Source organism: Delphinapterus leucas, chromosome 1, assembly GCF_059928025.1.
Source record: "Delphinapterus leucas isolate spDelLeu-1000000601 "Yukka" chromosome 1, BTC_Dleu_Yukka2, whole genome shotgun sequence".
NCBI lineage: Eukaryota > Metazoa > Chordata > Mammalia > Artiodactyla > Monodontidae > Delphinapterus > Delphinapterus leucas.
Window position 1 is genome coordinate 158,900,995 of NC_143129.1, and position 24,147 is coordinate 158,925,141.

The 24,147-nt window shown below is 41.1% G+C and overlaps 1 protein-coding gene across 17 annotated transcripts in view; it reads right to left on the bottom strand.

Moving 5' to 3' along the window:
- MACF1 (microtubule actin crosslinking factor 1) overlaps positions 1–24,147 on the bottom strand; it is a 327,589-nt gene that overhangs the window by 223,586 nt on the left and 79,856 nt on the right. For 7 of the 17 annotated variants that reach the window (XM_089895649.1, XM_089895630.1, XM_089895633.1 and 4 more), the window contains exon 1: positions 15,633–23,981. The exons of 1 other annotated variant lie outside the window; for it this stretch is intronic. In XM_089895649.1, the coding sequence (XP_089751775.1) occupies positions 15,633–15,741 (109 nt within the window). In that variant the 5' untranslated portion in view covers positions 15,742–23,981. Of the gene's footprint in view, positions 1–6,668; positions 15,611–15,632; positions 23,983–24,147 lie in introns of those variants that run through there. 9 more of the 17 variants (XM_089895677.1, XM_089895662.1, XM_089895652.1 and 6 more) reach the window with 3 other exon arrangements.

Here is a 24,147-nt window from a genome sequence, read left to right on the forward strand (position 1 = left end):
AAACCTATAGATTTCAAAAAAAAGTAAATAATACCTGTTCTCTACATTCTCCCAGAATGATTTAATCTACTTCCACAGTTTCAACTGTAACCTGTACACTGACAATTCCCAATCCATATCTTCAGCTCAGGCCTTTATCCTAAACACCACTCTCATATGTCCAATGGACTCCTAAAAATTTCATGCTCATTTCAAGCTCAACTTGTCTAAAAATGAACTCTTCTTGTCTCCCTCTCTGCTTCTAATAGGTTTCCCTGCTATAATCTGTCACTGCTTGAATGTCTGTGTCCTCCTGAAATTCATATGTTGAAATCTTACCCCCAATGTGATAGAAGTAGGAGTTGAAGCCTTTGGGAGGTGATTAGGTCATGAGAGTGGAGCTCTCATAAATGGAATTAGTGCCATTACAAAAGGGACCCCAGAGAGCTCTCTCATTCCCGCTCCACCATGTGAGGGTGCAGCAAGAAGACAGCTAGCTGTCTATGAACCAGGAAGAGGCCCTCACGAGACACCAAACCTGTAGGTGCCTTGACCATGGACTTCCCCACCTTCAGAAGTGTGAGAAATCAGTGTCTGTTGTTTAAGCCACTGAGCCTATGGTTTTGTTACAGCAGCCCAGACTGACTAAGACACCACCCTCCTCAGTGCTGCCGGCACTGTGGACAACGCCGCCCACACTGAATCTTTATCCTAATAATATTAACAGATAACATTTACCAAGTCTCTACTTATATGCCAAGAATCTTACATATATTGTTTCCAATGCTCAACAACCCTGAGAGGCATTATTTTACTGGAAAGATAAAGCCCACAGAGGCTAAGTAACTTGTCAGAGATCACAAGGTAAGTCTGAACCCAGCTCTGCTGGATTCTAAAGCCTGATGCCTGCATTCAGGATAATATTTAAACTTTTTAGCTTGGGATCTAAGATCCCATATGATGTGGCCACTCTTCCCTCTCCACCCTTTCATAAAAACTCTAACTTCCAGCCTTGCCGAATGTACCGTTTTGCCCAAATGAGGCATGTGCTCTCACACTTCTATGCTTTGCATTTACTGTTCTCTCTGCATGGAAGAAAGCTCCCCCATTTCCTTGACTACTCATTCTTCAGCATTCAACTCAGCTATCACCTCCTCCATCCCTTATATACACTAGTTGAGTGATCTCCCTCTTGTGCCCTATTTCAAGGTATCATAGTTTGCTTGTCCATCTGTCCTACTCTACTCTACTTGGAGCATTTTGAGGATAGGCCTGGGGTCGGAATGAAAGCCTGCATTTGAGGCAAACAGTTCTGTGTTCTATTCCAACATAGCCCAACACAGCATCATGAATCATTAAAAAAGCAAAGAGAGAAGAGCCTCTGCTTGTTTCCCTGAGGGCCACAGAAAAATTACAAGTGGTTCAAGAAGCCCAAGAAGCACCAACCACCTGAAAATCTAAAAATGAGATACCTGGGACTTGCCTGGTGCTCCAGCGGTAAAGAATCCGCCTTACAACGCAGGGGATGTGGGCTCAATCCCTGGTCAGGGAACTAAGATCCCACATGCCGCGGGGCAACTAAGCCTGCGCACTGCAACTACTGAGCTCGCATGCCTCAACTAGAGCCCATGTGCGGCAAACTACAGAGCCCACGCGCCCTGGAGCCTACGCGCCTGAATTAGAGAAGAGAAAAATCCACACGCCACAACTAGAGAGAAGCCCGCTCACCACAACGAAGACCCGACACAGCCAAAAGTAAATAATATAAATAAATAAAAAATAAATCTTTTAAATAAATAAAGAGGGAAATAAATATATAGAAAGTTGGAATTGGCCTGTTCCTTGACCACATGAGGTCAATCTAGTAGCAGAGAACAATATGTAAATAAATAATCAACAATAACACCAAGCAAATAGCACACCAGATACAAGCTGCACAAAATCATGCTGATAAACAAAGCTGATTAATTCTGACAGAGGGACAGGAGAAGAGTTCATGAAAGGTGTGGTATCTGAAGTAAACCTTGGGTGACAAGTATGATTTTGGCAGCCCAAAAAGAGGTTAAGGAATTCCAAAGTGAAAAATAAGCACGAGCAGTGACTTGGAGATATGTGAGTACACAGGATACACTGGAAGGAATGGTGTGGCTACACAAAGCGTACAGTTAGCCATGTAATGAGAAGGAGAGGTAACAAGGTCACCTGAGACCACATCACTCCAGAGAGCAGGAATGAGGAGTATCTACTTAATTCAGTAGATAAAAGGATACCACTGAAATTTTCTGAACCAGAGGGTGTTTTGGAAAGATTAATCTGGCATTGGACGGAAGGCCAGACTGCAGCAGAGACACACTAAGAGGTAGAAGCAATTAGAGGCCTACTGTGTGTGACAGACCAAGAAAAATCTAAGAGCATGAATAGGGCAGGGGCAGCCAGATCCCCAACTCCAATGTAGAGGAAGAAACAATAGCCCTTAACTACTGGCTAGATGTTAAGGAAAGGGAGAATTCAAGATAATTCTAAAGTTTCCAGTCACAGGGACTTCCCTGGTGGTGCAGTGGTTAAGAATCCACCTGCCAATGCAAGGGACACGGGTTCGATCCCTGGTCCGGGAAGATCCCACATGCTGCGGAGCAACTAAGCCCGTGTGCCACAACTACTAAGCCTGTGTCTAGAGCTGGCGAGCCACAACTACTGAGCCCACGTGCCACAACTACTGGAGCCCGCGAGCCACAGCTACTGAGCCCACGTGCCACAATTACTGGAGCCCGTGTGCCTTGGAGCCCGTGCTCCACAACAAGAGAGAGAACGCACCACGAGAAGCCCGTGCACCACAACGAAGAGTAGACTCTGCTTGCCGCAACTAGAGAAAGACCGCGCACAGCGACGAAGACCCAGTGCAGCCACACACACGCACAAAAAAAGTTTCCAGTCACAGCAACTGGGAGGAGTGGTACCTGGAGATAAGGAAAACAGGTGGCACAGATTGGGTGAGGATAGGTTGGGTAAAGTAGAAGAAACATAATGAGATGTCAGCAGGCCCTTCCTGCAGACAGTTGGAAACTTAGGTCTAGAGTTCAGAAGAGCAGGCAGAATTGAGGATACAGATTTGATGCTAACAGTTGATAGCTGAGGCCGTGGCAGGTAGTACAGCCAGCCTATTTCAACAAGTCTTCCTAAATCACCACTTTGCTCGTATTACCCCTCTATTCAAAATCCTTTAGTGGCTCTCAGACGACCAGAGGCTCAAGCCCAAGTCCTTTGTTTCTACTGTCTACTACAACCCTCTGAAATTCAATTCCAGTTTTTATTCACTATGTGTTAGGTGGTTGGAAGAGATAAAGATAAGACATGGCCGCTAACCTGAAGAAATTTACAACCTATCTACTCTTCCAAATTTATCTTTAGACTCTCCCCTGCATGACTCAACTGCAACCATTCTGATCTCAGTTTCCAAACATACCTTGCACATTCTTGCCTTTGTTCACCTATTTCTCCCTACTGAAACATCTACCCTCTCTTCTTGTTTAATCTAACTTAGAGCCTCCTTACAAGGTCCAGCTGAAGTCAACTTCTTCCTTTACACCTTTCTGGCTATCCCAGCCATCTCTGGATGCCTGTGTTTATTTAATTTACTTGGCACCGAACATATAAAATCTATTGTTAGTTATCTTTACATGTAAATCCAATTTCTCTAACTGAACTTTAGTTCTTTGGAGTCAAGAACCATGTTTTAAATTTCGTTAAATATCCAACATTTAGGACAATAGTAGGCACTCAGGAATGCTCATTTATTTAACCATATATACTATGTGAGAGCCCACTGTGTGCCAAGGTTATATCTATATGGATACTTTATGATGGTATTTTCAAAGTCCGACTAAAAAATATTCTCAAATGATAATTAAAAGACTGCTTTTCAGCATAGAGCAGGGCTCTCCATTCAGACGTCCCTTCCACAGTTACAGCTTTTCTAAATTCTTCTTGCCACATCTACACCCAGGAGACTTCACACCACTTAATGTGAGCTCAAAGAAAATGGTCTGAAGTGGAGATCAAGCAATTAAAATGTTTACCAATAATATACAATGGCACCAGTATTATAAATGATTCCTTTCCTTAGAAGTATATAAGTCAACTTTGGGAGGTAAGAATGACCTCAATATTTATTGTGTTTACTCTGTGTCAGGCACTGTGCAAGGCCTGTCTCATTTAGTATTGATATTTGACTTAATCTTCATAATTCTATCAAGTACACATTATTTATCTTCATTTCATAGTTCAAATTGAGGCTCAGAAATGCTTATTAATAATTTGCCCAATGTCACATGGCTACTAAGTAGTAGAATTGAGATTCAAATCCAAGTCTGTCATGGACTTTTAACCACCACACTCTCCTGCCACTGTGAAATTATCAGAAGGCAACACAATATAGTCCTATATAATGAAGGGAAGAGGAGAGGTGCAAACTATAATAGGGATTCATGAAAGGTATCTGTCACCAAGACTTGGTGAAGACTCAGAATGTCTCAATGAGGATTGAGACATGGGAATTTAGGGAAGTGATAACTAGGGACTTCAGTGCAAAATTAAAATTTTATGTTATTTCTTAGGAAAATCTGAACTTTGTTACCAATAATTCTTTGCCCTACTGGGAATCAGAGAGTACAAGGCAGAAGTCAGATAAAGAAATAAGCCAGTAGTAAGCCTGGTGGCAAAAGAAAGAGCCACAGAAATAGAACGAGAGGCTTATACGGAGAAGGGAAGAGGGAGAAAAACACAATAGCTTCTAGAATATTTAATGGAGTATCACATTCAGAAAAAATAAAATACTTCACAGATACAAAGAGATATAGGGGTTAACGATCCTCAAAAAAATCATCTTAAAGATGAAGAAATCAAAGCCCAGATTTAAGAATTTAGGTAAGGTTACAGAGGGGCAGAATCAGGGCTATAACTTGGATTTCCTAGCCTCTACTCTGTGGCTTACCTTATAGGATACTCATCTGCCCTCTGTGAGCCTGAGTTTCATCTATAAAGTGTGGAGTCTGGACTAGGTCAATGGTTTCCAAATACCAACTGTGAATCAACAATATCAAAATCAGCAGAGGAGCTTGCACTGAGCTAAGCTCTTTAATATCATATACTCCTCATAATGACTGTATGAATTAGGACCTATTTCAATCTCTCTCTCTCTCTCTCTTTCTGTATGTGTGTGTGTATATATACATATATATATCCAGGGGATTAAACAGAGTAGGATGAGCTAGGAGAATGATGTTTTGCCCTGAAAATTTCAATAAAGATTCAAGACTTCCTTATACTTTTCTGTTGATTACAGAAAAAGGGCCCTTTTATCTCTAAGCATTTTCAGATGCAGAAGAGTCTTTCCTCTAGATCTCAGGGAAGGAATCTCAATGACACTGGAAAGATAAAAAGCTAGACTCCATGGCAGTAACTGACTAAAACTGCTACTCCTTGTGCCCAAACATTATTATAGTACCAACTCTTTTTCTCAGAAAGCACTTAAAAATTTGGCAGTACTAGTCTAGCAGTCAGGAGACAGGATCGGAACCTTGGCTCTGCTACTCCCCTTCTGAGATTTCTTCTGAGGTCTCCTCCTGATCAAACAACCAGCAATCTCAATTTTAGTGAAAATCTGCCTGTTTGGGTCACAATTTTGTTCTGCTTTAGAGACTAAGAATACAAAACCAAAAGATATTAGTAGTAGTATCAATCCAGTAGTTCCTAAACTTAGATTTCACAAACGGGTAAATATTCCAAAATAAATTAGAAAACCTAATATAAAGTTGTCAACTTTTTATTTTGCTAGGTAAAGATACCTAAAAACAAACTACCATCTGACAATTCTTTCATAAAACAATGGACATTTTAACATCAAAAAAGTAGAAAGGGCACTTTCAGAATAAAGGACAGTTCTTTAAATAAGTTTATCTTTATGAAAAGCACACTACATTTTCCTTATCTTTTCCATTTTACTGGAAATTGATGACGATACCTCCAGCATCAGTCTGTACACCCTCCAGTTTGGAAGCCAAGGAAACCTATAGCCAAAAAAGGCTAGGCCACTTGCTCAAGGTCACAGAACATTATCTAAATGAACTCCTCTCCTTTATCAAGAGAGATCTAAGCCAACAAGACTCTTTTCCTAGCCTCCAACTCTTCTTAAGATCCCCATCCCCAGACCACTTTTCAAGCCTTTTTCCCTCCTCACAGCTGGCAAGAGAGTTAAACGCAAGAGAATTAGCAATCAGCCCCAAAGAGGAAACCTGGGTCATGACTCCACCCTCCCCTCCTCCCACAATCCTGTCTGCTCAGAGGTGGACTCTGTAACCAACCAACTTCTCCTAAAAATACGCCCTGGACTTTCAGAACTATGCAACATAACTTAAAAGTGGTTTCCTGATACAGGCAGAAGCATGAGCATGAATTCAGTCTCTATTAAAGTGCCACACCCAAAGCTTAGGCTCTTAACTGCCAGTCACTACAAGCTTAAGAAGTTCCCCAGAAAGTCGGGCACCCCAGTCTCTCCCACTGCACGTTTTAACAAGCCCCAAAGCTGTAACGCCTCCAAGGCTTCAGAGCCCATGCGTTCTTATGAGTCAGTGAGAGTAAGGGCTATTTGGGATCCTCAGGCCCAGACAAGGAAAAAAACTTCACGTACTAACCCATGCAGCACATGCGGCAAACCAGGTGGGTGCTGAACTCGTGCTCATCTTGGTAACTGGGCCACATGTCGCCAGCATCTGCTGACCCTGCCTAGAAGGAAGGTGTGCCAAAGAAGCTCCGGCTAGGGGCCTGTGCACGCCCTGCAGCTCCTTAAAAAAGGCTTCGAGGTGAACAGAGACAGCAGAAGTTCGGAGAAGTGGCTCCACCCACCACTTCCTACTGACCTCCTCCCTCCCCTTGAGGTCAGAGAGGAAGCTCCTCCCTGGGGCACCTCCAAACTGGGTCCAGGTCTTCATGCAAGAGGCATCCTATTCAAAAGCGCCACCAGCCTAGCTCAGTGTTTTCAGACCAACAGCAGCAGGCGAGGTGGGCGCTTCGGATGCAGAAGTCCAGCCGAGTTAGTGAGTGAGTAAGCCTGCGCAGGCAGAAGCCGGTCTTTGAGGTACCCTCCACTTGCAGAGCAGAAGCTTGTGACCCGGTGAATCTGAGACAGTTGCAGGAGGCCTGGTGAGGTAAAATGGCTTAACTGCCGAGACAGGCCCAGTGCATCCACCGCCCAACAACCTGTTGCTGGGGCTGGACTCTTCTCAGGCTGAAGTGTGTGTAAAGTGTTAACCGACTGAGAAAGCCCCACGGTCGGGGAGGCTATCACGGGGCAAGCCCACATGCTGTCCGCTGCCAACGGATTTCCTAGATTCCACAGGGAGCTTCATGTCCCGACTTTGAGCTGCCCGAAGAGTCAAAAGTCTCTCCCCAGTGATTCCACCTCCTTATAGAGTAGCCCAGCCCCAACCAGCCTCTAGGAGATCTGGCACAGCAGATTTCATCAGCTTCAAAAATACGATTTGCTTGTTTGCTCCATTCTTTCCCCTCATCCAGCCAGGAATGTCATCCCAAAAGGCACCTTCCTCTTCCCAGACCCTCCCACTTTGTCTCTGCAGTCAACGCACTTAACTCAGCTGTGCCAGAAATCCCTTTATCCTTCAGTGGAAGGCTGCTTGCTTGTTTGTCCAACTTGTTTTCTGAGTCTTGGCTAATTGTACCAGACACTGGAATGCTGAAGAAACACAATGAAGGGCTTTTTCATTCAGATGGCCCGACCCATCAGTGCTTCTTCATAATTGTGATGCAACCAGGGGATAGAAAAAGCAGAGCCTCTGTTGATGTCAGGACAGATGCTCCGATCCTGTCCCCACACCACTCAGAAAGGCCCCACTGCAGATAAGGGCCTAATCACTGGCCCTCTGCTTTAGCTCCCTAAATAGAACAACTTCTTCGGGCTAATGCTACTTCCAATCCCGTTCCTGAGGACAGGGAGGGAGGGGCAGCACCCAGGAAAGCAGGTTTCCAGAAATTAGCCCAAAAGACTGCAAGTGGGAAAAAAAGTAAACACAAGTTTACCTAGCAGGTCACACAGTTTAAACAAGCCCTGTGACCTGCTTCAGTTCCCTGACAGTTTCCTTACCCCCTATTAGGCATCTCTCCCACCTACAAACTGGTAATAATCCTGTTACTACTTACTAATAACGGGACTAACAGCTGACTTTATCCCTCCTTGACTAAGCTCCCAGTCACCCCGATAACCTGTGACAACTCTACTCAGTTTGTTCCTCTTATTAGAGTCTCCTTGGTCACTCTTGGAGGAAGGGTCCTCTTAGAATTTACCTTAACCTAGGAAAAGAAATGCATAAAAAATAGGGAAGAGAGAATAAAAGGGAATAAAGATTTCCTGATTCATATTTAGTAACCTTTTCCTTTATCAGATTTAAATTCCTTGAGTGCAGGGACTGTCTTCTTCATATCCTAGTCTCTAACACATTTAGAAGGCACTCGATAACCCAATTAATTAATTTTAAGGCTAAAATTAATTGAGCACCTACTGTTAGTTCACAGGCAATGTGCTAAAAACTTTAAATATCATTTCATTTAATCCCAACAATTCTCTAAAAAAAGGTATTATCAGTTCCATTTTAGAGATGAAGTTACTTTTAAAAGGTTAAATAACTAGACCAAGATTACATATCCATCTGTCCTGCTCCAAAGCTAGGCCTCCTGCTACACCATGCTGTCTTTGAGAGGGACCTAAACCAGAGTAACTAAACTGGGGTAGGGAAGCTGTATATGTAAGGAGGTAGAATGTTCCTGGCAAGTTAAGAAATAAAAACACCTACGGCCAACTGAAGATTTAAGGCATATCCCAAATGAGTATGTAGAGCAACTTCTAGAAATACTAAATAATTTCACAGTCTCCAAAAATCAAAATAATCATTACTGGGTAAAGTTTAAGGAAGGTGAACCAAAGCGTGCCCTTTTTCTCACTCCTCTGGCATCTAGGCAGAACTTATTTCCCCGGAAGGTACTACAGACTGAGTAAAGTAGGAGAGAGTTTTGGGGACAATGTCAGTCTAGCCACCAGGAGACAGGCCTTTCCTTTAGGATCCTAGGAGATCCTGAGCCTCAAAAGGGAAGCCGCTACTAACAGGAAAGAGAGGACCCTGATGAGGACAGTCAGCTCTTAATTACCCAGAGGAAATCAGCCTGTATAGTGATTATCCGGGCCAGTCCACTTCCTTTTTAGCCCAACGTTGAGCCATTTCATAGTTCACTAGAAGTCCAGAGATGCGAGAGGCAAGAAAAGGTGAATCTGGCTGCTACCTGCAGATTCGTTAAAATGCTGAATGGAAGGAAGAGATTCAAGCCAATATTTCCACACATGGCTAGAAGTTATCTAAGAATTTACAGCTACTGGCTTTCTTACTAGTACAGAAAACTGAAGCTATACATTTAATTTATTTCCTAAAACATCAAAATCACCCACTATTGAGGCTAGTAAAGCAGACGTAGTCTTTCCTTCTAATGTGTGAGATAATGATTCATAATATATCACTAACTTTTTAAACACTTCCACATTGGCTTCTACCACATTTTTAAATTCCCAACTGTAAAAATAAGCATTTATATTTTGTCCCAGGAGCCCACAGGAAAGTGCAATGTCTTCACTGATATCTTTTGTTTTGTTTTGCTAAAAAAAAAAAAAAAAAGTATAATGATAGCAAACAATTATATAGTCCTAAACCATGTGCAGAATATATTCTAAGAACTAGCTCAAAGCAACCATGCAGTATTATTAACCCTATTTTACAGATGAGGAAACAGAGGCCCAGACAGATTAATGTCACTCTGCCAGTAAGGGCAGAGCTAGGATGAAAACACAGGCAGTCTGACCCCAGACTCTCAACAAGCTCTCAACCACAATTCCATACTACATCCAAGTGTCGGCCAGATAATGGTACTGCCAGAATTGCAAAAAACTAGAGACTTTAGTCTTTTTTCTTCTCATGCCAATTAGAAATTCGAAGTCCAGAGGAATTAAGTGACCTAACATCACATGTAGTAAGCAGAAAAGCCAGGACTTAGAATCCAGATCTTCTGACTCGAAGTTCAGTGGTCTTCCTACACACTGAACAATCTAGAAAAAAATAGCTAAGGAAAGAAAAAGACTACATCTTGACTACAACACCTATTGTTTTAGTTATTTGAGCAAAGATATATTAGGTATATGACCATTTGTTTAAATATTTGCATGTCTATTACATGCGTAACAAAATTTAGGTACCACAAATGGAGGATGCACAGCTAAGTCATAAATGGAGGAATTAAAATTCACAGCAACTGCAAAAATCTACACCAAATCTCATAGGACAAAATTTAACTAGGATGCCTTTAAGTCTTACGCTGAAGGTTCAAGAAAACCAAAGGAACAGCAGCCTCTGGAGGGGAGACAACAACAGTTCATGCACGAGGTCTGGCCATTTTATAACTTGTCTTAGGTTAATGAGACTCAGTAGTGTAATGGAGCGGCTTAAAAAAAAAAAAGGCATGGTACAATTCTAGATTGTACTCCATATGGTCCAGATCCAGGGATTATAGCTGGTCCTCCTAGTGGGATGCTAGAAATAGAAAGAACCTTAAGAGATTAGATTGTCCAACTCGTTCATTTTACAGATAAAGAAAGCAAGACCTTAGTTGTCCTTTCACAAACAAAAACTTCAAATGTTCTTCTCAAGTATATAAATAAAGCCCTTTTCTTATTTACACTACCACGACATGGATATTAATAAACTAATACGCAGGGCAACTCTATATTATTCAGTTAACCTATACTAAGCACTCACCTCAGGCCACACATCAAGCTAAGCCAAGCTCTGAAGTATACACATGAACAGGGCATGGTTCCTGTTACAGCTTAATCTAATGATATCTTAATTCCTTCATTTATTTGTTCAAGTAACATTCATTGACATCTATTTTGTCACAGACACTTGAGAAACTGAGATGAGTAAGAGTTCCTGTTCTTAAAGATCTTACAGTCTAATAAAATCTAATTAGTGGGGAAAGAAACAAGCTGAACAAGATGACCACACAGGTTTGAATAGGAAGTATTAACAGAATGCTACTGGAACACAGAAGAGGAACTTTTATTCCAGTCAAGGAAGGCTCTCCAGAAATGATAACTACTTACCTTGAAGGACAAGCATCAAGTTGTTAGTTAAAAAGAAGATACAGGCATTTCGGGTAGTGATCTACAAGTTTTTAAATGATGCTTGAGTACTGAGTACTGCTTGTAAGGCCAAGACAGGATGTGAAACTAGTGAAATAGGCAGGGGGCAGATCATGAAAACCCTTTTATCTCCTGATGAAGAGTTTGAACTTTCTTTTAAAAGCAGAACGAAAGCTTTAATGGATTTTAAGCAGAAGAGTGACACAGACAGCTCTGTAGTTTAGAAAGATCATTCTGGCTACAGGTAGAAGACAGACTAGGGGCGAGAGGGTGGGGGGAACACAGAGAATGGGCGAAACATTATTTCAACAGTCCTGGAAAAGAAAAATGATGATGCAAGCTAAAACAGTAGGAAGTTTGGGGAACAATGAGATAATATATGTGAATGCAAGTGTGGACAGGGTGTACTGAAAGCTATTCGAAATTCCAAGTATTGATACTAAGTCAGTGCTAAATTCTGTCTTACAGGTATTATGGCTTCAGTACAAACTGTGTCTTCCTGTTCTTGTTTACATCTGCTGAAGAGATGGTGACTTGGGAACACCGTTGTTAAAGCCATGTACTTAATATCATATAACTAGATCTCACCAATGGACTCCTAACACCTAGAAAAAAATAGCGAATGAAAGCTAAGAAATAGTAATCAGAGATTCCTTCCCCACATTCCTGCTGTACTCCCCTCACCTCTCTACACACACACGGCCACCACATTTTCAAAGCAAAAATAATCAATTTAACTGTCCAAAGGGAATACTAGAATGATAAGGGGTTAGGAAATTGTATGTAGTATTAGAAAGGGAAGTGTCTAGGCTGGCAAAGATAGCCTTCAAGTATAAGCAAGCCTGACACCTAGAAGAGGGAGGACAGATCTTCCTTATGCTGCAGTTACATTCCGATAAACCCAGAGCAGGTTAAAAATATCCAAAGTCGAAAGTGCATTTAATATATCCAACCTACCAAACATCAACTCTTGGCTTAGCCTACCTTAAATGTGCTCAGAACACTTACATTAGGCAAATCATCTAACACAAAGCCTATTTTATAATAAAGTGCTGGATAACTCTTGCAATTTACTGAATACCATACTGAAAGTGAAAAACAGAATGGTTGCATGGGTACAGAATGGTTGTATCAGTTGTTTACCCTCGTGATCACATGGCTGAATGCGAGCTGCGGCTGCTGCTACTACCCAGCATCAGGAGAGAGTTATGTACTGCATGTCACTAGCCTGGGAAAAGATCAAAATTCAAAGAATGATCTCCACTAAATGCATATTGCTTTCACACCATTGTTAAAGCCAAAAAATCTAAGTCAAACCAATCTAGTTGGGGACCATCGGTATACTAGATCTTTGCCAGGCAGAACTTGGCTGATGGGCGTAAGTTACAAAGAGGCAACTTTCAGATTAAAAAAGAACTTCTCCATTACCAACATAACAAATAGTCCATCAGTTGTATGTTCTACAGAGGCCTTCAAGCAAAGGAAGAATAACTTCTGACAAGAGTGGTACTAAGTGAGAGGTTGCGTTGGTTGATATGTAAGGTCCCTTCCAGCTCTAAGAGCAATATAGAATTTGTTATCAACTTTAAGAATGGAAGAAATCTGAAATCTATACAAACACAATGAAGATTTACTAGAACATCGTATCTTAGAACCGTAGCACTAAAAGGAACCTAGCAGTTTTCAACTCTGACAGAACACTTTTTTTTTTTTTTTTTTTTTTTTTTGCGGTACGCGGGCCTCTCACTGTTGTGGCCTCTCCCGTTGCGGAGCACAGGCTCCAGACGCGCAGGCTCAGCGGCCATGGCTCACGGGCCCAGCTGCTCCGCAGCATGTGGGATCTTCGTGGGATCTTCCTGGACCGGGGCACGAACCCGTGTCCCCTGCATCGGCAGGCGGACTCTCAACCACTGTGCCACCAGGGAAGCCCGACAGAGCATTTTTTTAAACAAATCTTACATGGAACTCAACATATATAACATAATTTCAGTATTAAGTAGCATAAATCAATTTTATACATTCAAATTTATGTTACTTATTTTAAAGCCAAATGACATAACCAATCAGGTAATTTTCATTGAAATTAGAGATTACTTAATTACAGTTACATCAGTCTCAGCATCTTGTTTATTTCTGTACTGTGCTTTACTGTAGGGAACCATTTTTTTAAAAACTGTTTTATACAAATAGAAACAAATAGTAACAGTTTCATAGTTTGCCTGTAACCTCAGGATATTATTCAAATAAATTAATACAACACCATGAAGGAATTGCAGAAATCTTTGTTTCAAAGTTAAATACCTTCAATATCTAAAAACTATGTTCATCCTATAATATGTAAATATGACTAGAAAAGTGGAACAAGAAGCACAAAACCTTGTAGTACACACTAAGCCAATATTACAATGTTATCACTTAACAATGTGTTACCCACTATTAAGGACTGAACACCTGAGACTTGCCTAGAATTTATTAGGCACAGGACCTATGTTGTACAGTATGTTCTGCAATAGTGTACACACCTCCTATTAGGGGAAGAAGAAAAAAAAAATAGAAGACACAATCTTCACCTTTTTTAATCAAGTATACAGAGATGGCGGAGGAACTTTATTCTGGTGATGTCCAGCTGGCAGGTAGTACAGTAGAGTATACACATCATTTAAAAACACATTTTAACAGATAAAATACATCTTAAACTTGAAATTAAAATAAAATGGGTACAGAAGCTCTTAAGTACTCCTGTGAAAGTTTTAGAATCCATACTCTCCAATTAAAAAAACCACTGCTCTAGTTTTACAGATAAACTGAACATAGCACATTCCCAATATAACTATTAGGTACTAGAATCAATATTGTTTCATAAAAATAAAAAGCTTTTACAATCTATTTTTCTTCTGCTTATTTCAATGTTATTTACAGCTGTTTATGAAATTAATATTCTAAAACATAAACAAGAAAACACTTCAAAGATAGGGCTACGACTTCTAAGTTCAATAGCAAACCCTATACTGAGGATAAACTTCTTAAAATATTAATCAACTAGTGGTTTAGAAACGCCATTACCATAATGCACAGGAAAATGAAAGCAGCAACCTTTGCCTAAATAATATTTACTTTCTCATTATATATGACACAGTATATACAGCCAAATAACTCATGCCTGTCTACTCCTTTCCTTATAAGCTCAAATACAGGCTTACATTTCAGGAAAGCCACTTTGAGCTACCTTTTAAAACACACCACTACACAAGCAAACATATTTCTAAATGTCTGTCTGCTTTTGCTAATACAGACACACATTGGCATCTGAGTATTTAGTCATAAGCTTTTCTGGGACTTACTGGAAAGACACTGGGGGATGACTGAATCTAATTCTAATTCTGTCAAGCATTCATGAACTTCTAATAAGAAACTAAGTAATGTCATCAAACCTCCATCTTAATTGTAAGAAACAAGTAACAAGTGTCTCAATAGGTTGGCTTGAAGGCAGTAAGCAGGTCACAAAGACAGGACTAAAGGCACTGAGATCCAAGGGTGTACTCCAGCAAAAGCTGGACTTTATTATTCCTCAACTACGGAGATTTAGAATCAGCTAAACACGGGGCTGATCCCAGCACTGGGCATTTAGAAGCCAAAGAAATATAATGTAACAAATAATAAGGAGTGGGGGTGGGGGGTCTGCTACCACTTAGAAAAAAATTTTAATATCAGGATCCAAATATTCGCCTGGGGGAAAGAACAGTTAACTTCCTTGCATTGAACAGGATGCAGGATGGCTTGGATACACAGAGAGTAAACTGTGTAGCTGCCTGAGGGGAAAGGAACAGTTTCAACCCTATCAAAGAGAACAGAGGCACCCCCTTGTTTGCAGATGCACCTCAGCAAGGACACCCTGTGACCCCTTCCTCTCACTGACCTTTCCTCCTCTGCCTTTTCTCACCCAAATATACACCAAATCTAGAAACTTCTCTAACCCCACAAGTTCTCCCACATTTACACCTGAAGGAGGGTGATAGAGTTACTCTGTTTTTGGTTTTTTTTAAAAAAAGATCAAAAACCACTTTGAGACTGAGAAAGTAAAGAATGAAAGGGCTTGATTCTCTGAGGAAGGACAAAAGTCAGCACAATTGCCACTTCCCTCAGCCTCCAGCCCAGACATCACCTCATCCAACCAGCACCCTCCAGCCAGACGAACCTCACGAAACAGTAAAGGGGCCAGGTCCCAAACTGGTCCCAGGACAGTCTGGTTTCCTCAGTAAATCCCACTCGCACTCAGGTCTGACAGCACCCAGCCCAGAGGCTGTACTGGCCCTTTAAGGAAGGTAACTGGGAAGGCCTCCGTCATCTACCCCGCCCTCAAAAGCCCCACAGCAGATTTCAAGAAGCACTGGGCACCCATTACCTGCTCTGCCTCTGGCACATCTCTTCCAGTATAGAACACCGGCAATTCCAAGAATGTGCGTCAAAATAAAGATGGTTGGTGGCAAATAAGACGAATCTAAGAGAGGCATTTCCAGGCCCGTCCTTTCTCCTCCCCTGAATTAGCCACAAGCCCACAGCTCAGCGCAGACTCTAAATGCCTTTCTCCTGAGGTTACTGCAGTCCTGTACTATCAGCACAGAGGCAGAGGCCCGCAGCTCAGTGTTGTCAGACACTTCCTGGTGGCTTCTCCTCCATCTCGCCTCTGTTTCACAGCAGGCAGTAGTAGATGGGGACTAAAACTCTACAGTGTGTCTCAGACAAAGCCCAGGAAACAACTGGCCAGAGGGGGAGGGGAAAGGGAAGGAGGAACCAGGAGAGCAAAAAGGGGCGTCTAAGCTACTGCTGAGCTGACTCAAACTCTATGTTTGGCATCCTCTGTTCAGCTTCAACAAACAAGCCTCAGACCCTTCTACAAGAAGGGAGGCTGTCAGAGGACGCCACACTCTTAACTTTCCTCTCCCAGCCTGTCTGGGATGGAGCCAGAAGAAAAAAGTTGCAGAAACACTAGGGAACCACTTGCAGGGAGGAGGCGAAGTACGCAGGGATGTGTAAGTGTCCACAAGTTCCCTGGCCTAGTCGGAGGGCAACCCTTCCACACCCACAACCCGGGAGGAGGTGGTAAGGGACCCAAACATCACCACAGAGAGGATCACGTGCAGAACAAGCTCCACAGAAAAGAATGCCTTCAACAAAACTAAAGCCTGCTTGCAAATGAAAACTTGATATGGACACTGTAGCAGCAACTGGAAACACTTTAACACACACCCAGTAGAATGAATAAAACTAAGAGTCCTGGCAAGATATAAAGCAACTGGAAAAACGTGTCCACACAGAAACCTGTACGTAAATGTTTATAGCAGCTTCATTCAGAATAACTAAAACTGAAAACAACCCAAATGTCCATCAACTGGTGAACTAATAAAAACTGTGGTGCATCCATACAATGGACTACAACCCAGCAATAAAAAAGGAACATACTCCTGATACATACAGCAGCATGGATGAATCTCAAAAGCATTATGCTACATGAAAGAAGCCAAACACAAAAGGCTACATGCTGTGTGATGCCATTTATATGACATTCTAGAAAAGCAAAACTATGGGGACAGAAATCAGATGAGTGGCTGCCAGGGGCTCAGGGTGAGGGAAGGGAACAGACTACCAGGGAACACAAGAAAGCTTTATGGGGTAATGGAAATGTTCTATTTGCTGACTCTGATGGTAGTTCCACGACTGTATACATTTGTCAAAACTCACAACATTGTAGACCGAAATGGATGGCTTTTATTGTACATAAATTATATTTCAATAAACCTAAGGAACACATTTAAAGACTAGAAAGAACTTTGTACAACCTAGGCTGAATATGCAAAGTTCTTGCAGTACCACTGCCCCTCTTCTCATCTACTTTTCTATGAAGAGATACTATATAAAATGAAGTGTGGACACACAAAAACACAGAAGACCCAACGGCCAAGAGTACATCTAACACCCAGGACCCTTCACTCAGAGAACGGTTATGGCCTCATCTTTCTACCAAACTACTTTTTTATTTATTTCTACAGTGCCTTTTACATTATGGTATATAAACATGGTGTCTTACCACAAATAAGCTTTAAAAATGCAACCCGCTTTAATATCTCTAAAGTTACCCCCTCTTTTTTTTTTTAATAAAAGGGAAGGGTTTTAGATTTGAACAATCTACTAACCAGAAAGATGACAAAGGGCCCTTGATGGGGGAACTAATATTTACAATGTGTATGTTGTAATCTGGCATCAAGACCATCTACGATTTTGTGTTAACCTACATTTTATTCATCAAATATTTACCATGTACCAGGCCCTGTTCTAGGTACTGGGAACAGAGTAGTGAACAAAACAAAGATGTTGCTTTCATGGGGCTTATATGCTAGTAGGAGAATAGGAGAATACACAAAATAAACATAAACAAGTAAACATATACTGAAGGAGATGAAGAGGAGAAAGGAGAGCCAGAGGGGGGATGTTTACAGTTTTAGGTACAGGATGGTCAAGGAAGGTTTCTCTACTAAGATGACATTACAAACCAACAAGTCATGTGGCTTTTTAGAGAAAGGATAAGCCCAAAAAAGAAACGAGCAAGTACAATGTCCCTGAGGCAGAATTAGGCTTGGTGTGTTCAGGGGACATCAGGGAAACCAGATCGGCTGAAGCTGAAAGCGAAAGGGAGTGTCAGGAGATGAGGCCAGAGAGAGGTCGGATCATCTATGGCTGTACAGGCCATTCGTAAAGAATCTGGTTTTTATTCTAAGTGAAATGGGAAACCTTTGGAGGGTTTCCTGTGAGCAAGTGATAGGATTTAACTTAGGTTTTAAAAGGATCACTCTTGCTGCTATATTGATAACAGACTAGAGAGCAACAAGAGCGGGAGCAGGGAAACTAGTTATAATGCCATTACAATAATCCAAGTGAAAACTAGTGCCTGAGATATAACTGAGACCAGGGTGCAGTGGCAGACATGGTGAAATGTGGTCATATTCTGGACAAATTAAAGAGTCATCAGGGACTTCCCTGGTGGCGCAGTGGGTAAGAATCTGCCTGCCTATGCAGGTGACACGGGTTCAAGCCCTGATCCAGGAAGATCCCACATGCCGCAGAGCAACTAAGTCCGTGCGCCACAACTACTGAGCCTCTGTCTACAGCTCGCGAGCCACAACTACTGAGCCCACGTGCTGCAACTACTGAAGCCCGCGCACCTAGAGCCCGTGCTCCGCAACAAGAGAAGCCACCGCAATGAGAAGCCCGCGCCCCACAACGAAGAGTAGCCCCTGCTCGCCGCAACTAGAGAAAGCCCACGTGCAGCAATAAGGACCCAACGCAGCCATAAATTAATAAATGAATGAATGAATTTTTTAAAAGATTAATTAAAAAAATATATATATATATAAAAAGAATCATCAGGATCTGCTGATAGACTGGATGTGGGGTGAGCAGGGAAAAAACAGAGGTGAGAATGACTTCCAGGTTTGGGGCCTGAGAAATTAAAAGGACCGAACTGCTATTTACTGAGATGGGAAAGGCAGCCAGAGAAACAGAGGGTTTGGGGTTTACTGGTGGTTGCAGTTGTTTGGGGTGGTTTTTGTGGGGAGTGGGGTAGGAATTCCATTTTGGATACATTAACTTTGAAATGCCTAGTAGACATTCTAGTGTAATTCTGAATAAGCAATTTAATATACGAATCCAGAGTTCCGTGAGAGACCCAGGCTGTTGCTTTAAAGCCAGGAAACTAGATGAGATCACTTAGGGAGTAAACACAGAGAGAGAAAAGGTCAAGTTCAAGGACTAAGCCCTAGAAACTCTCTAACATTAGGTAGGGAAGAGGAAGAACAACCAAAGGAGACTAAAAAAAGAAGCCAGTGGATTAAAAGAGCCAAAAGAGCATGCTGCCCCAGAAGCCAGGTGAAGGATGTGCTCTAAGTAGTAACTAAGCTGTTAATGTGTCAGGAAGAGGACTGAGAATTGACCATTGAATTTAGCAATGTGGAGGTCGCTAGTGACTTTAACAAGGGCAGTTTTGATGGCATGGCAGAGAAAAACGTCCAACGGGAGTGACTCAAGAGAGAATGGGAACAATCAGTGACAGTAATTAACATCAACTCTTAGGAAGGAATTTTGCTGTAAAAGGGAGCAGAAAGAGGGATGTAGGCTCAAAAGAGAATTTTTCTTGGCATGTGAAATGTGTCAATAATTGTGTCTGCTGAAGGGAATAAGCACTAGGGAGGAAAAATTGATGGTGCAATCCAGTGGAGACTAAGCCAGAGCTCCCTCTGGAGCAGGGCTCTCTTGTGAAACAGAGCACTTCATTCATTCATTCCATTTAAAATATGGAGCATTATGCTAGACACAATGGACACAAAAACGATGATGACACCCCGCTTACTGTAGAGAAGCTCCTGAGCTGTGATGGCCAAAGAAGACAGACTTGCTTGGAAGGGAAACTGATATTTATTAAGCAGCTACTAGAAAGCATCTTCAATCTGTTATTTCAATGTAATCCCTGTAATATCCCCTAAAATATCCCTATTTTATAAATCAAGAACTTGAGGCTCAGAAAATTCAAGTTATTTTGCCCAAAGTCACAAAGTAAGTAAGAAGATGAACTGACATCTGAACTTTTATCTGTCTGGTTTCAAATCAATATATTTTAATCACACTGCCTCCCTTTGCTGAAAAGTTCTGGCAAAATCAGTATGTTAACCTGAAGCTAAACAATTTTAGATATTTATGTTTGGAATACTTCCTCTTTGTAAGACAAGAGCCTGTAAATGGCTCTACCCAGCTCTAAGGGAAGAATCTCAATTTCAACACAAAATGTTACAGTGCTAGTGCTGTCTGTGTCACCACTGTGCCACACTTTTTGCAGTCTTATAAATATCTTCACCATATTTTCATTTCCCAAAGTGAAAGCCATTTCTCTGCCTTATTCTGCTACCTGAAGCCACTGCAAAGTTGTCTTAATTAGAAAATCATATACCATGCTTGTGCCATTCAAAAACACCTAGGAAATTTGAAGGAAAAAAAAAATTCAGGGACTCAAATATCAAGATACATTCTGAATCTACTGTTATTATTAGAGAAGACAATGAAAAGCACCCAAAGTAATTTATTCTTCACAAGATCTTTATAAGATGACATGGTATACCTTGGATACACCATTTTTCTACATATGACAGGTTAAAAAGTTTGTTTCCAGCCTTTGTGTATAGGTATGTATGCATGTTTGAAGGAAGAAAAATGAGCAGGGAAACTGCCTTTGTGAAAGTAACTTTTTCACTCAGAAAAACTAAGATGGATCTGTGTGCTGTCATTTACAGGAAGTGGTTAGAAGCTGGCAGGAGGGAGCGACTACTTTTCTTTTTAGAGATCATTTCATATACAAAGAATAGGCCATTTAAAGACATATTTAGCACCCTCCAGGATATCCCTTGCTAACAGCCAATGGGAAGGGCCCCAAACCATCAGAAAGCCTTGTAAAACCAAGACTCTGAACTTCATTAAGACTTGAGACCTGCCTTTCTATCAGATTACTTCACTCCCAAAAATTTAGGATGGTCACCCACAACCATTACCCACAAGAAATCTTGGGTAACACCCCAGAATCACTTTAGTGTCTGCGACTGAGATGAAAGCAAGCCTGTGAGAAAGGAGGCTGCATGTTTTATTCAAACTGTCATGGAGTATACCTGGTCTCAAAATTAACTGACATCCACAAGCATCAGAACTTCAGCAGATACTGATTGAAAACTTAAGACCCATATGATTAAAAGACTGAAATTTAGAAAAATAATGCGTACAAAGAGAGACTTTAAAATATATGTATATATATAACTGAGATTAAAATGTTGGTGGCGAGACTAGCATATAACTAATAGGATTGGAAACCGTGGGCTTCTGGAAATGGGAGGTCCAGGCCTCAAAACCTGGCCTGAGCGCTTGTCATCTGTTTCATTCTGTGAGTCCAGAAGGCAGAGGATGTGGGCTTCATAGGAGCTAATTAGGAGACATCCATGACTCCTGTCTCTAAGGTTTAGCAATATGGTATTGAGACAACAATAAACATGCAAAGGCTCAGAATGCCTGCAAAGAATTTTCTATATACCCCAGAGTTACCAAATACAATAAAGTTAGGAAAATATCCAAATTTCTTGCTCAGTAACCTAGATGCCACAAGTATTTTAGTAGAATGGCAATTACAGGCCCCATCTGAAGCCAGGCTGCTTCAGTTCAAATCCAGACTCTACTATATATGCCACATTAGCACCTGTGGGCAAGTTACTTAAATGACTTCAAGGAACCTCAATCTCCTCACCTGTAAAATGATGACAGTAATAGTACCTGTCCCACAGAGTTGTAGTGAGTATTAAATGAGTTAATGTATTTAAAGTGTTTAGATAGTGCCTGGCACATAGTATGTGCTCAATAAATATTGCCTATTATTATCATTATTTGGAGGAACAGCAAACAAACTACATCTGATCACAAGACTTCTGAATACTGCTCAGACTTTACAAAACCTTGGTAAACTGATACTTTACCTAACCTGTAACCAAAATTACCGAATCTAATTTACCTGATCCCAGTCTCCAACCTGCCAACCCTATCCTCATTCACTGTGAGATTAATCTCCCTGAAGCGTGCATAATGACTGGTGCATCTTAAGTGCTCAATAAATGCTCATTTGTAATTTAATTCTAAAGTTTTCAATTCTCCACAGTCAGCAAATTAAGTTCAAAACTCTCTGGCTTTACAATATTTCCCTCGCTTACCCTGGATTGTACTGTATTTCCTTCCCATCTTCGCAAGTCAAAGTCCCACTCCTATGGGTCAGTTTAAACCAGTACTTCCACAGAATTTTCCCTGGTGACTCCCTCCATCCCAGTTAGAAGTAAACACCTCCCTTGAATTTATACTTTAATGTTTCTCTCTCATAACATTTAGCAGTTTCTACTTTATAATATAGTTGTGTGCATATTTTGACTCCACTGAAGTTTTTGAAGTTAGATGAATGTCTCCTGTATAAAATCTCATCACTAAATAACTACTTGTGGAATGAGTGAATAAATGAATGAATGAATGAACAAAAAGAGCAAGAGGATCTGAAGAGCACTGTGAGGGCCAGGAGTGCAAGGGGGGAGCAAACTAGAAAGAGTAAAACTGGGTCCAACAAATCATGAAGATTCCCAAAATATAAGCATTCCTTGAGAATCCATCTATTTTCACCACAAAAACATACACCAGAGAGCAAGTGCCTGGAAAACTGTTCATCTTATGGCAGAAATAACTCAATATGCTCCTCTAGTTTAAGAGAAAAAGTTAATTTATTGATTCAGAAATTCCACTTCTAGAAGTCTCTCCAGATACGGATCCTGTCCAACAGCCAAACTCTCCCCAAGACCCGTTCTTCTCTTTCCTTCTCTCTCCCTCTTCCCAGAACTCTAAACTTAACATAATCTGTTAGCCAAACCTCGACTCAAATTCTGACTTCATGGTTTCTAGCTGTATCTTTGGACCAATTACTTAATCTCTTTAATCCTCAATTTCTCCATCTGTAAAATGGGGATAATAAAATTACCTCTTCACAGTGTTACAGTGTGAATTAGGTGAGAAAATGCATGGGCTATTCGGCATGCAGTAAGCACTATTAACTATTTTTTAAAAATTAAACATTCCCTCATTAATGTTAACTATTGTTATCATTGTTCCTACACTAGAACATTTATGCCCTAGCAAAGCATCAAATCATCTTCAGTGGCCAATGCAAGGAGGTAAGTCAAAGCAAAGTGGGTGGTATTTAACAGCTCTAAATCACCAACTCCATGAATAAAACAAATTGAGCTTCAATGACACTGCTTCAGAAAGGAAAAAGACAAGAATATTAGTCAACCTTAGTATCCATATTACCATTTTAAATAATCCCTCTCTTTGGGGTTCTGACTGTTTCCCCCAAGAAAGTAAAAATAATATCTAGCCATTAAACTTTTTCCAGGATACTCCGAGAGTCAGTATCTTAAGTAAATGGAGAAAAGATGATACAAGAATAAGAAGCCCTGTCTATGGGGGTTGCTTGTGAATTTTGCCAAGGCTGTTATTTTTGTCCAGAAATATCTGTCATTCCAAGTAAATGCACACTGAAGGAGAGTTAGCATCTTACTCATATCCCGCCTAAATGCATTTTTTAAATGCTTTTCCAGATAAAAACAAAAAATGGTCTCAATGGGAAATGTCTTTTTGTGTGGTCTAAGAACACGTGATCAACTTCAGTTTTCCTGAGATACCAGAAAATCAAGAACGCAAGAGTAGAATAAGCATGCAGCTGACAGAGGGGTCAGGAGCTCAACAATGATGTAACATGCCTAAGGTAGCAACATTCAAGGCTCAGAAGAGGAGTCCAGGCCAAGATAAGAGGTAGGTAAGAGAGACCAACTTAAACTATTTATCCATGGAAACCAAGCTTTGCACACAAACAAAGAGCTAATTTTAGATCTCTCTGAGACAGTTTTCCACATCCTGGCAGTAGCCCTAAGTGAAAAAGATGTAGAACTTGCCCACTGAAGACAAAGACAGATTTTTCAGCTTCTTTCCACTTGTGAACACTTGGAGCCTGCTCCAAACCCTAATTCAACACAAGAATTATTTTAGTCTTTCTCAGGAAAGTCTACCACCAGGCTCTGCTTACCTTCTAATAAAACCTTCTGCTCTCGTGACCCCTTACCTGGGTCCAAGGACCAAAGTCAAATGAAACATGGCTAGTAGGATCTCTCCTGACAGTATCACTTCATAATTATGTGACCCTAGGGAAGCCACTTAATGTTTCTGAACTTTGGGTTCCTAATATGTACAATGTGTATATAAATCCTGTTTCTCAGCATTGTTGATAAGATTAAATAAGGAATATA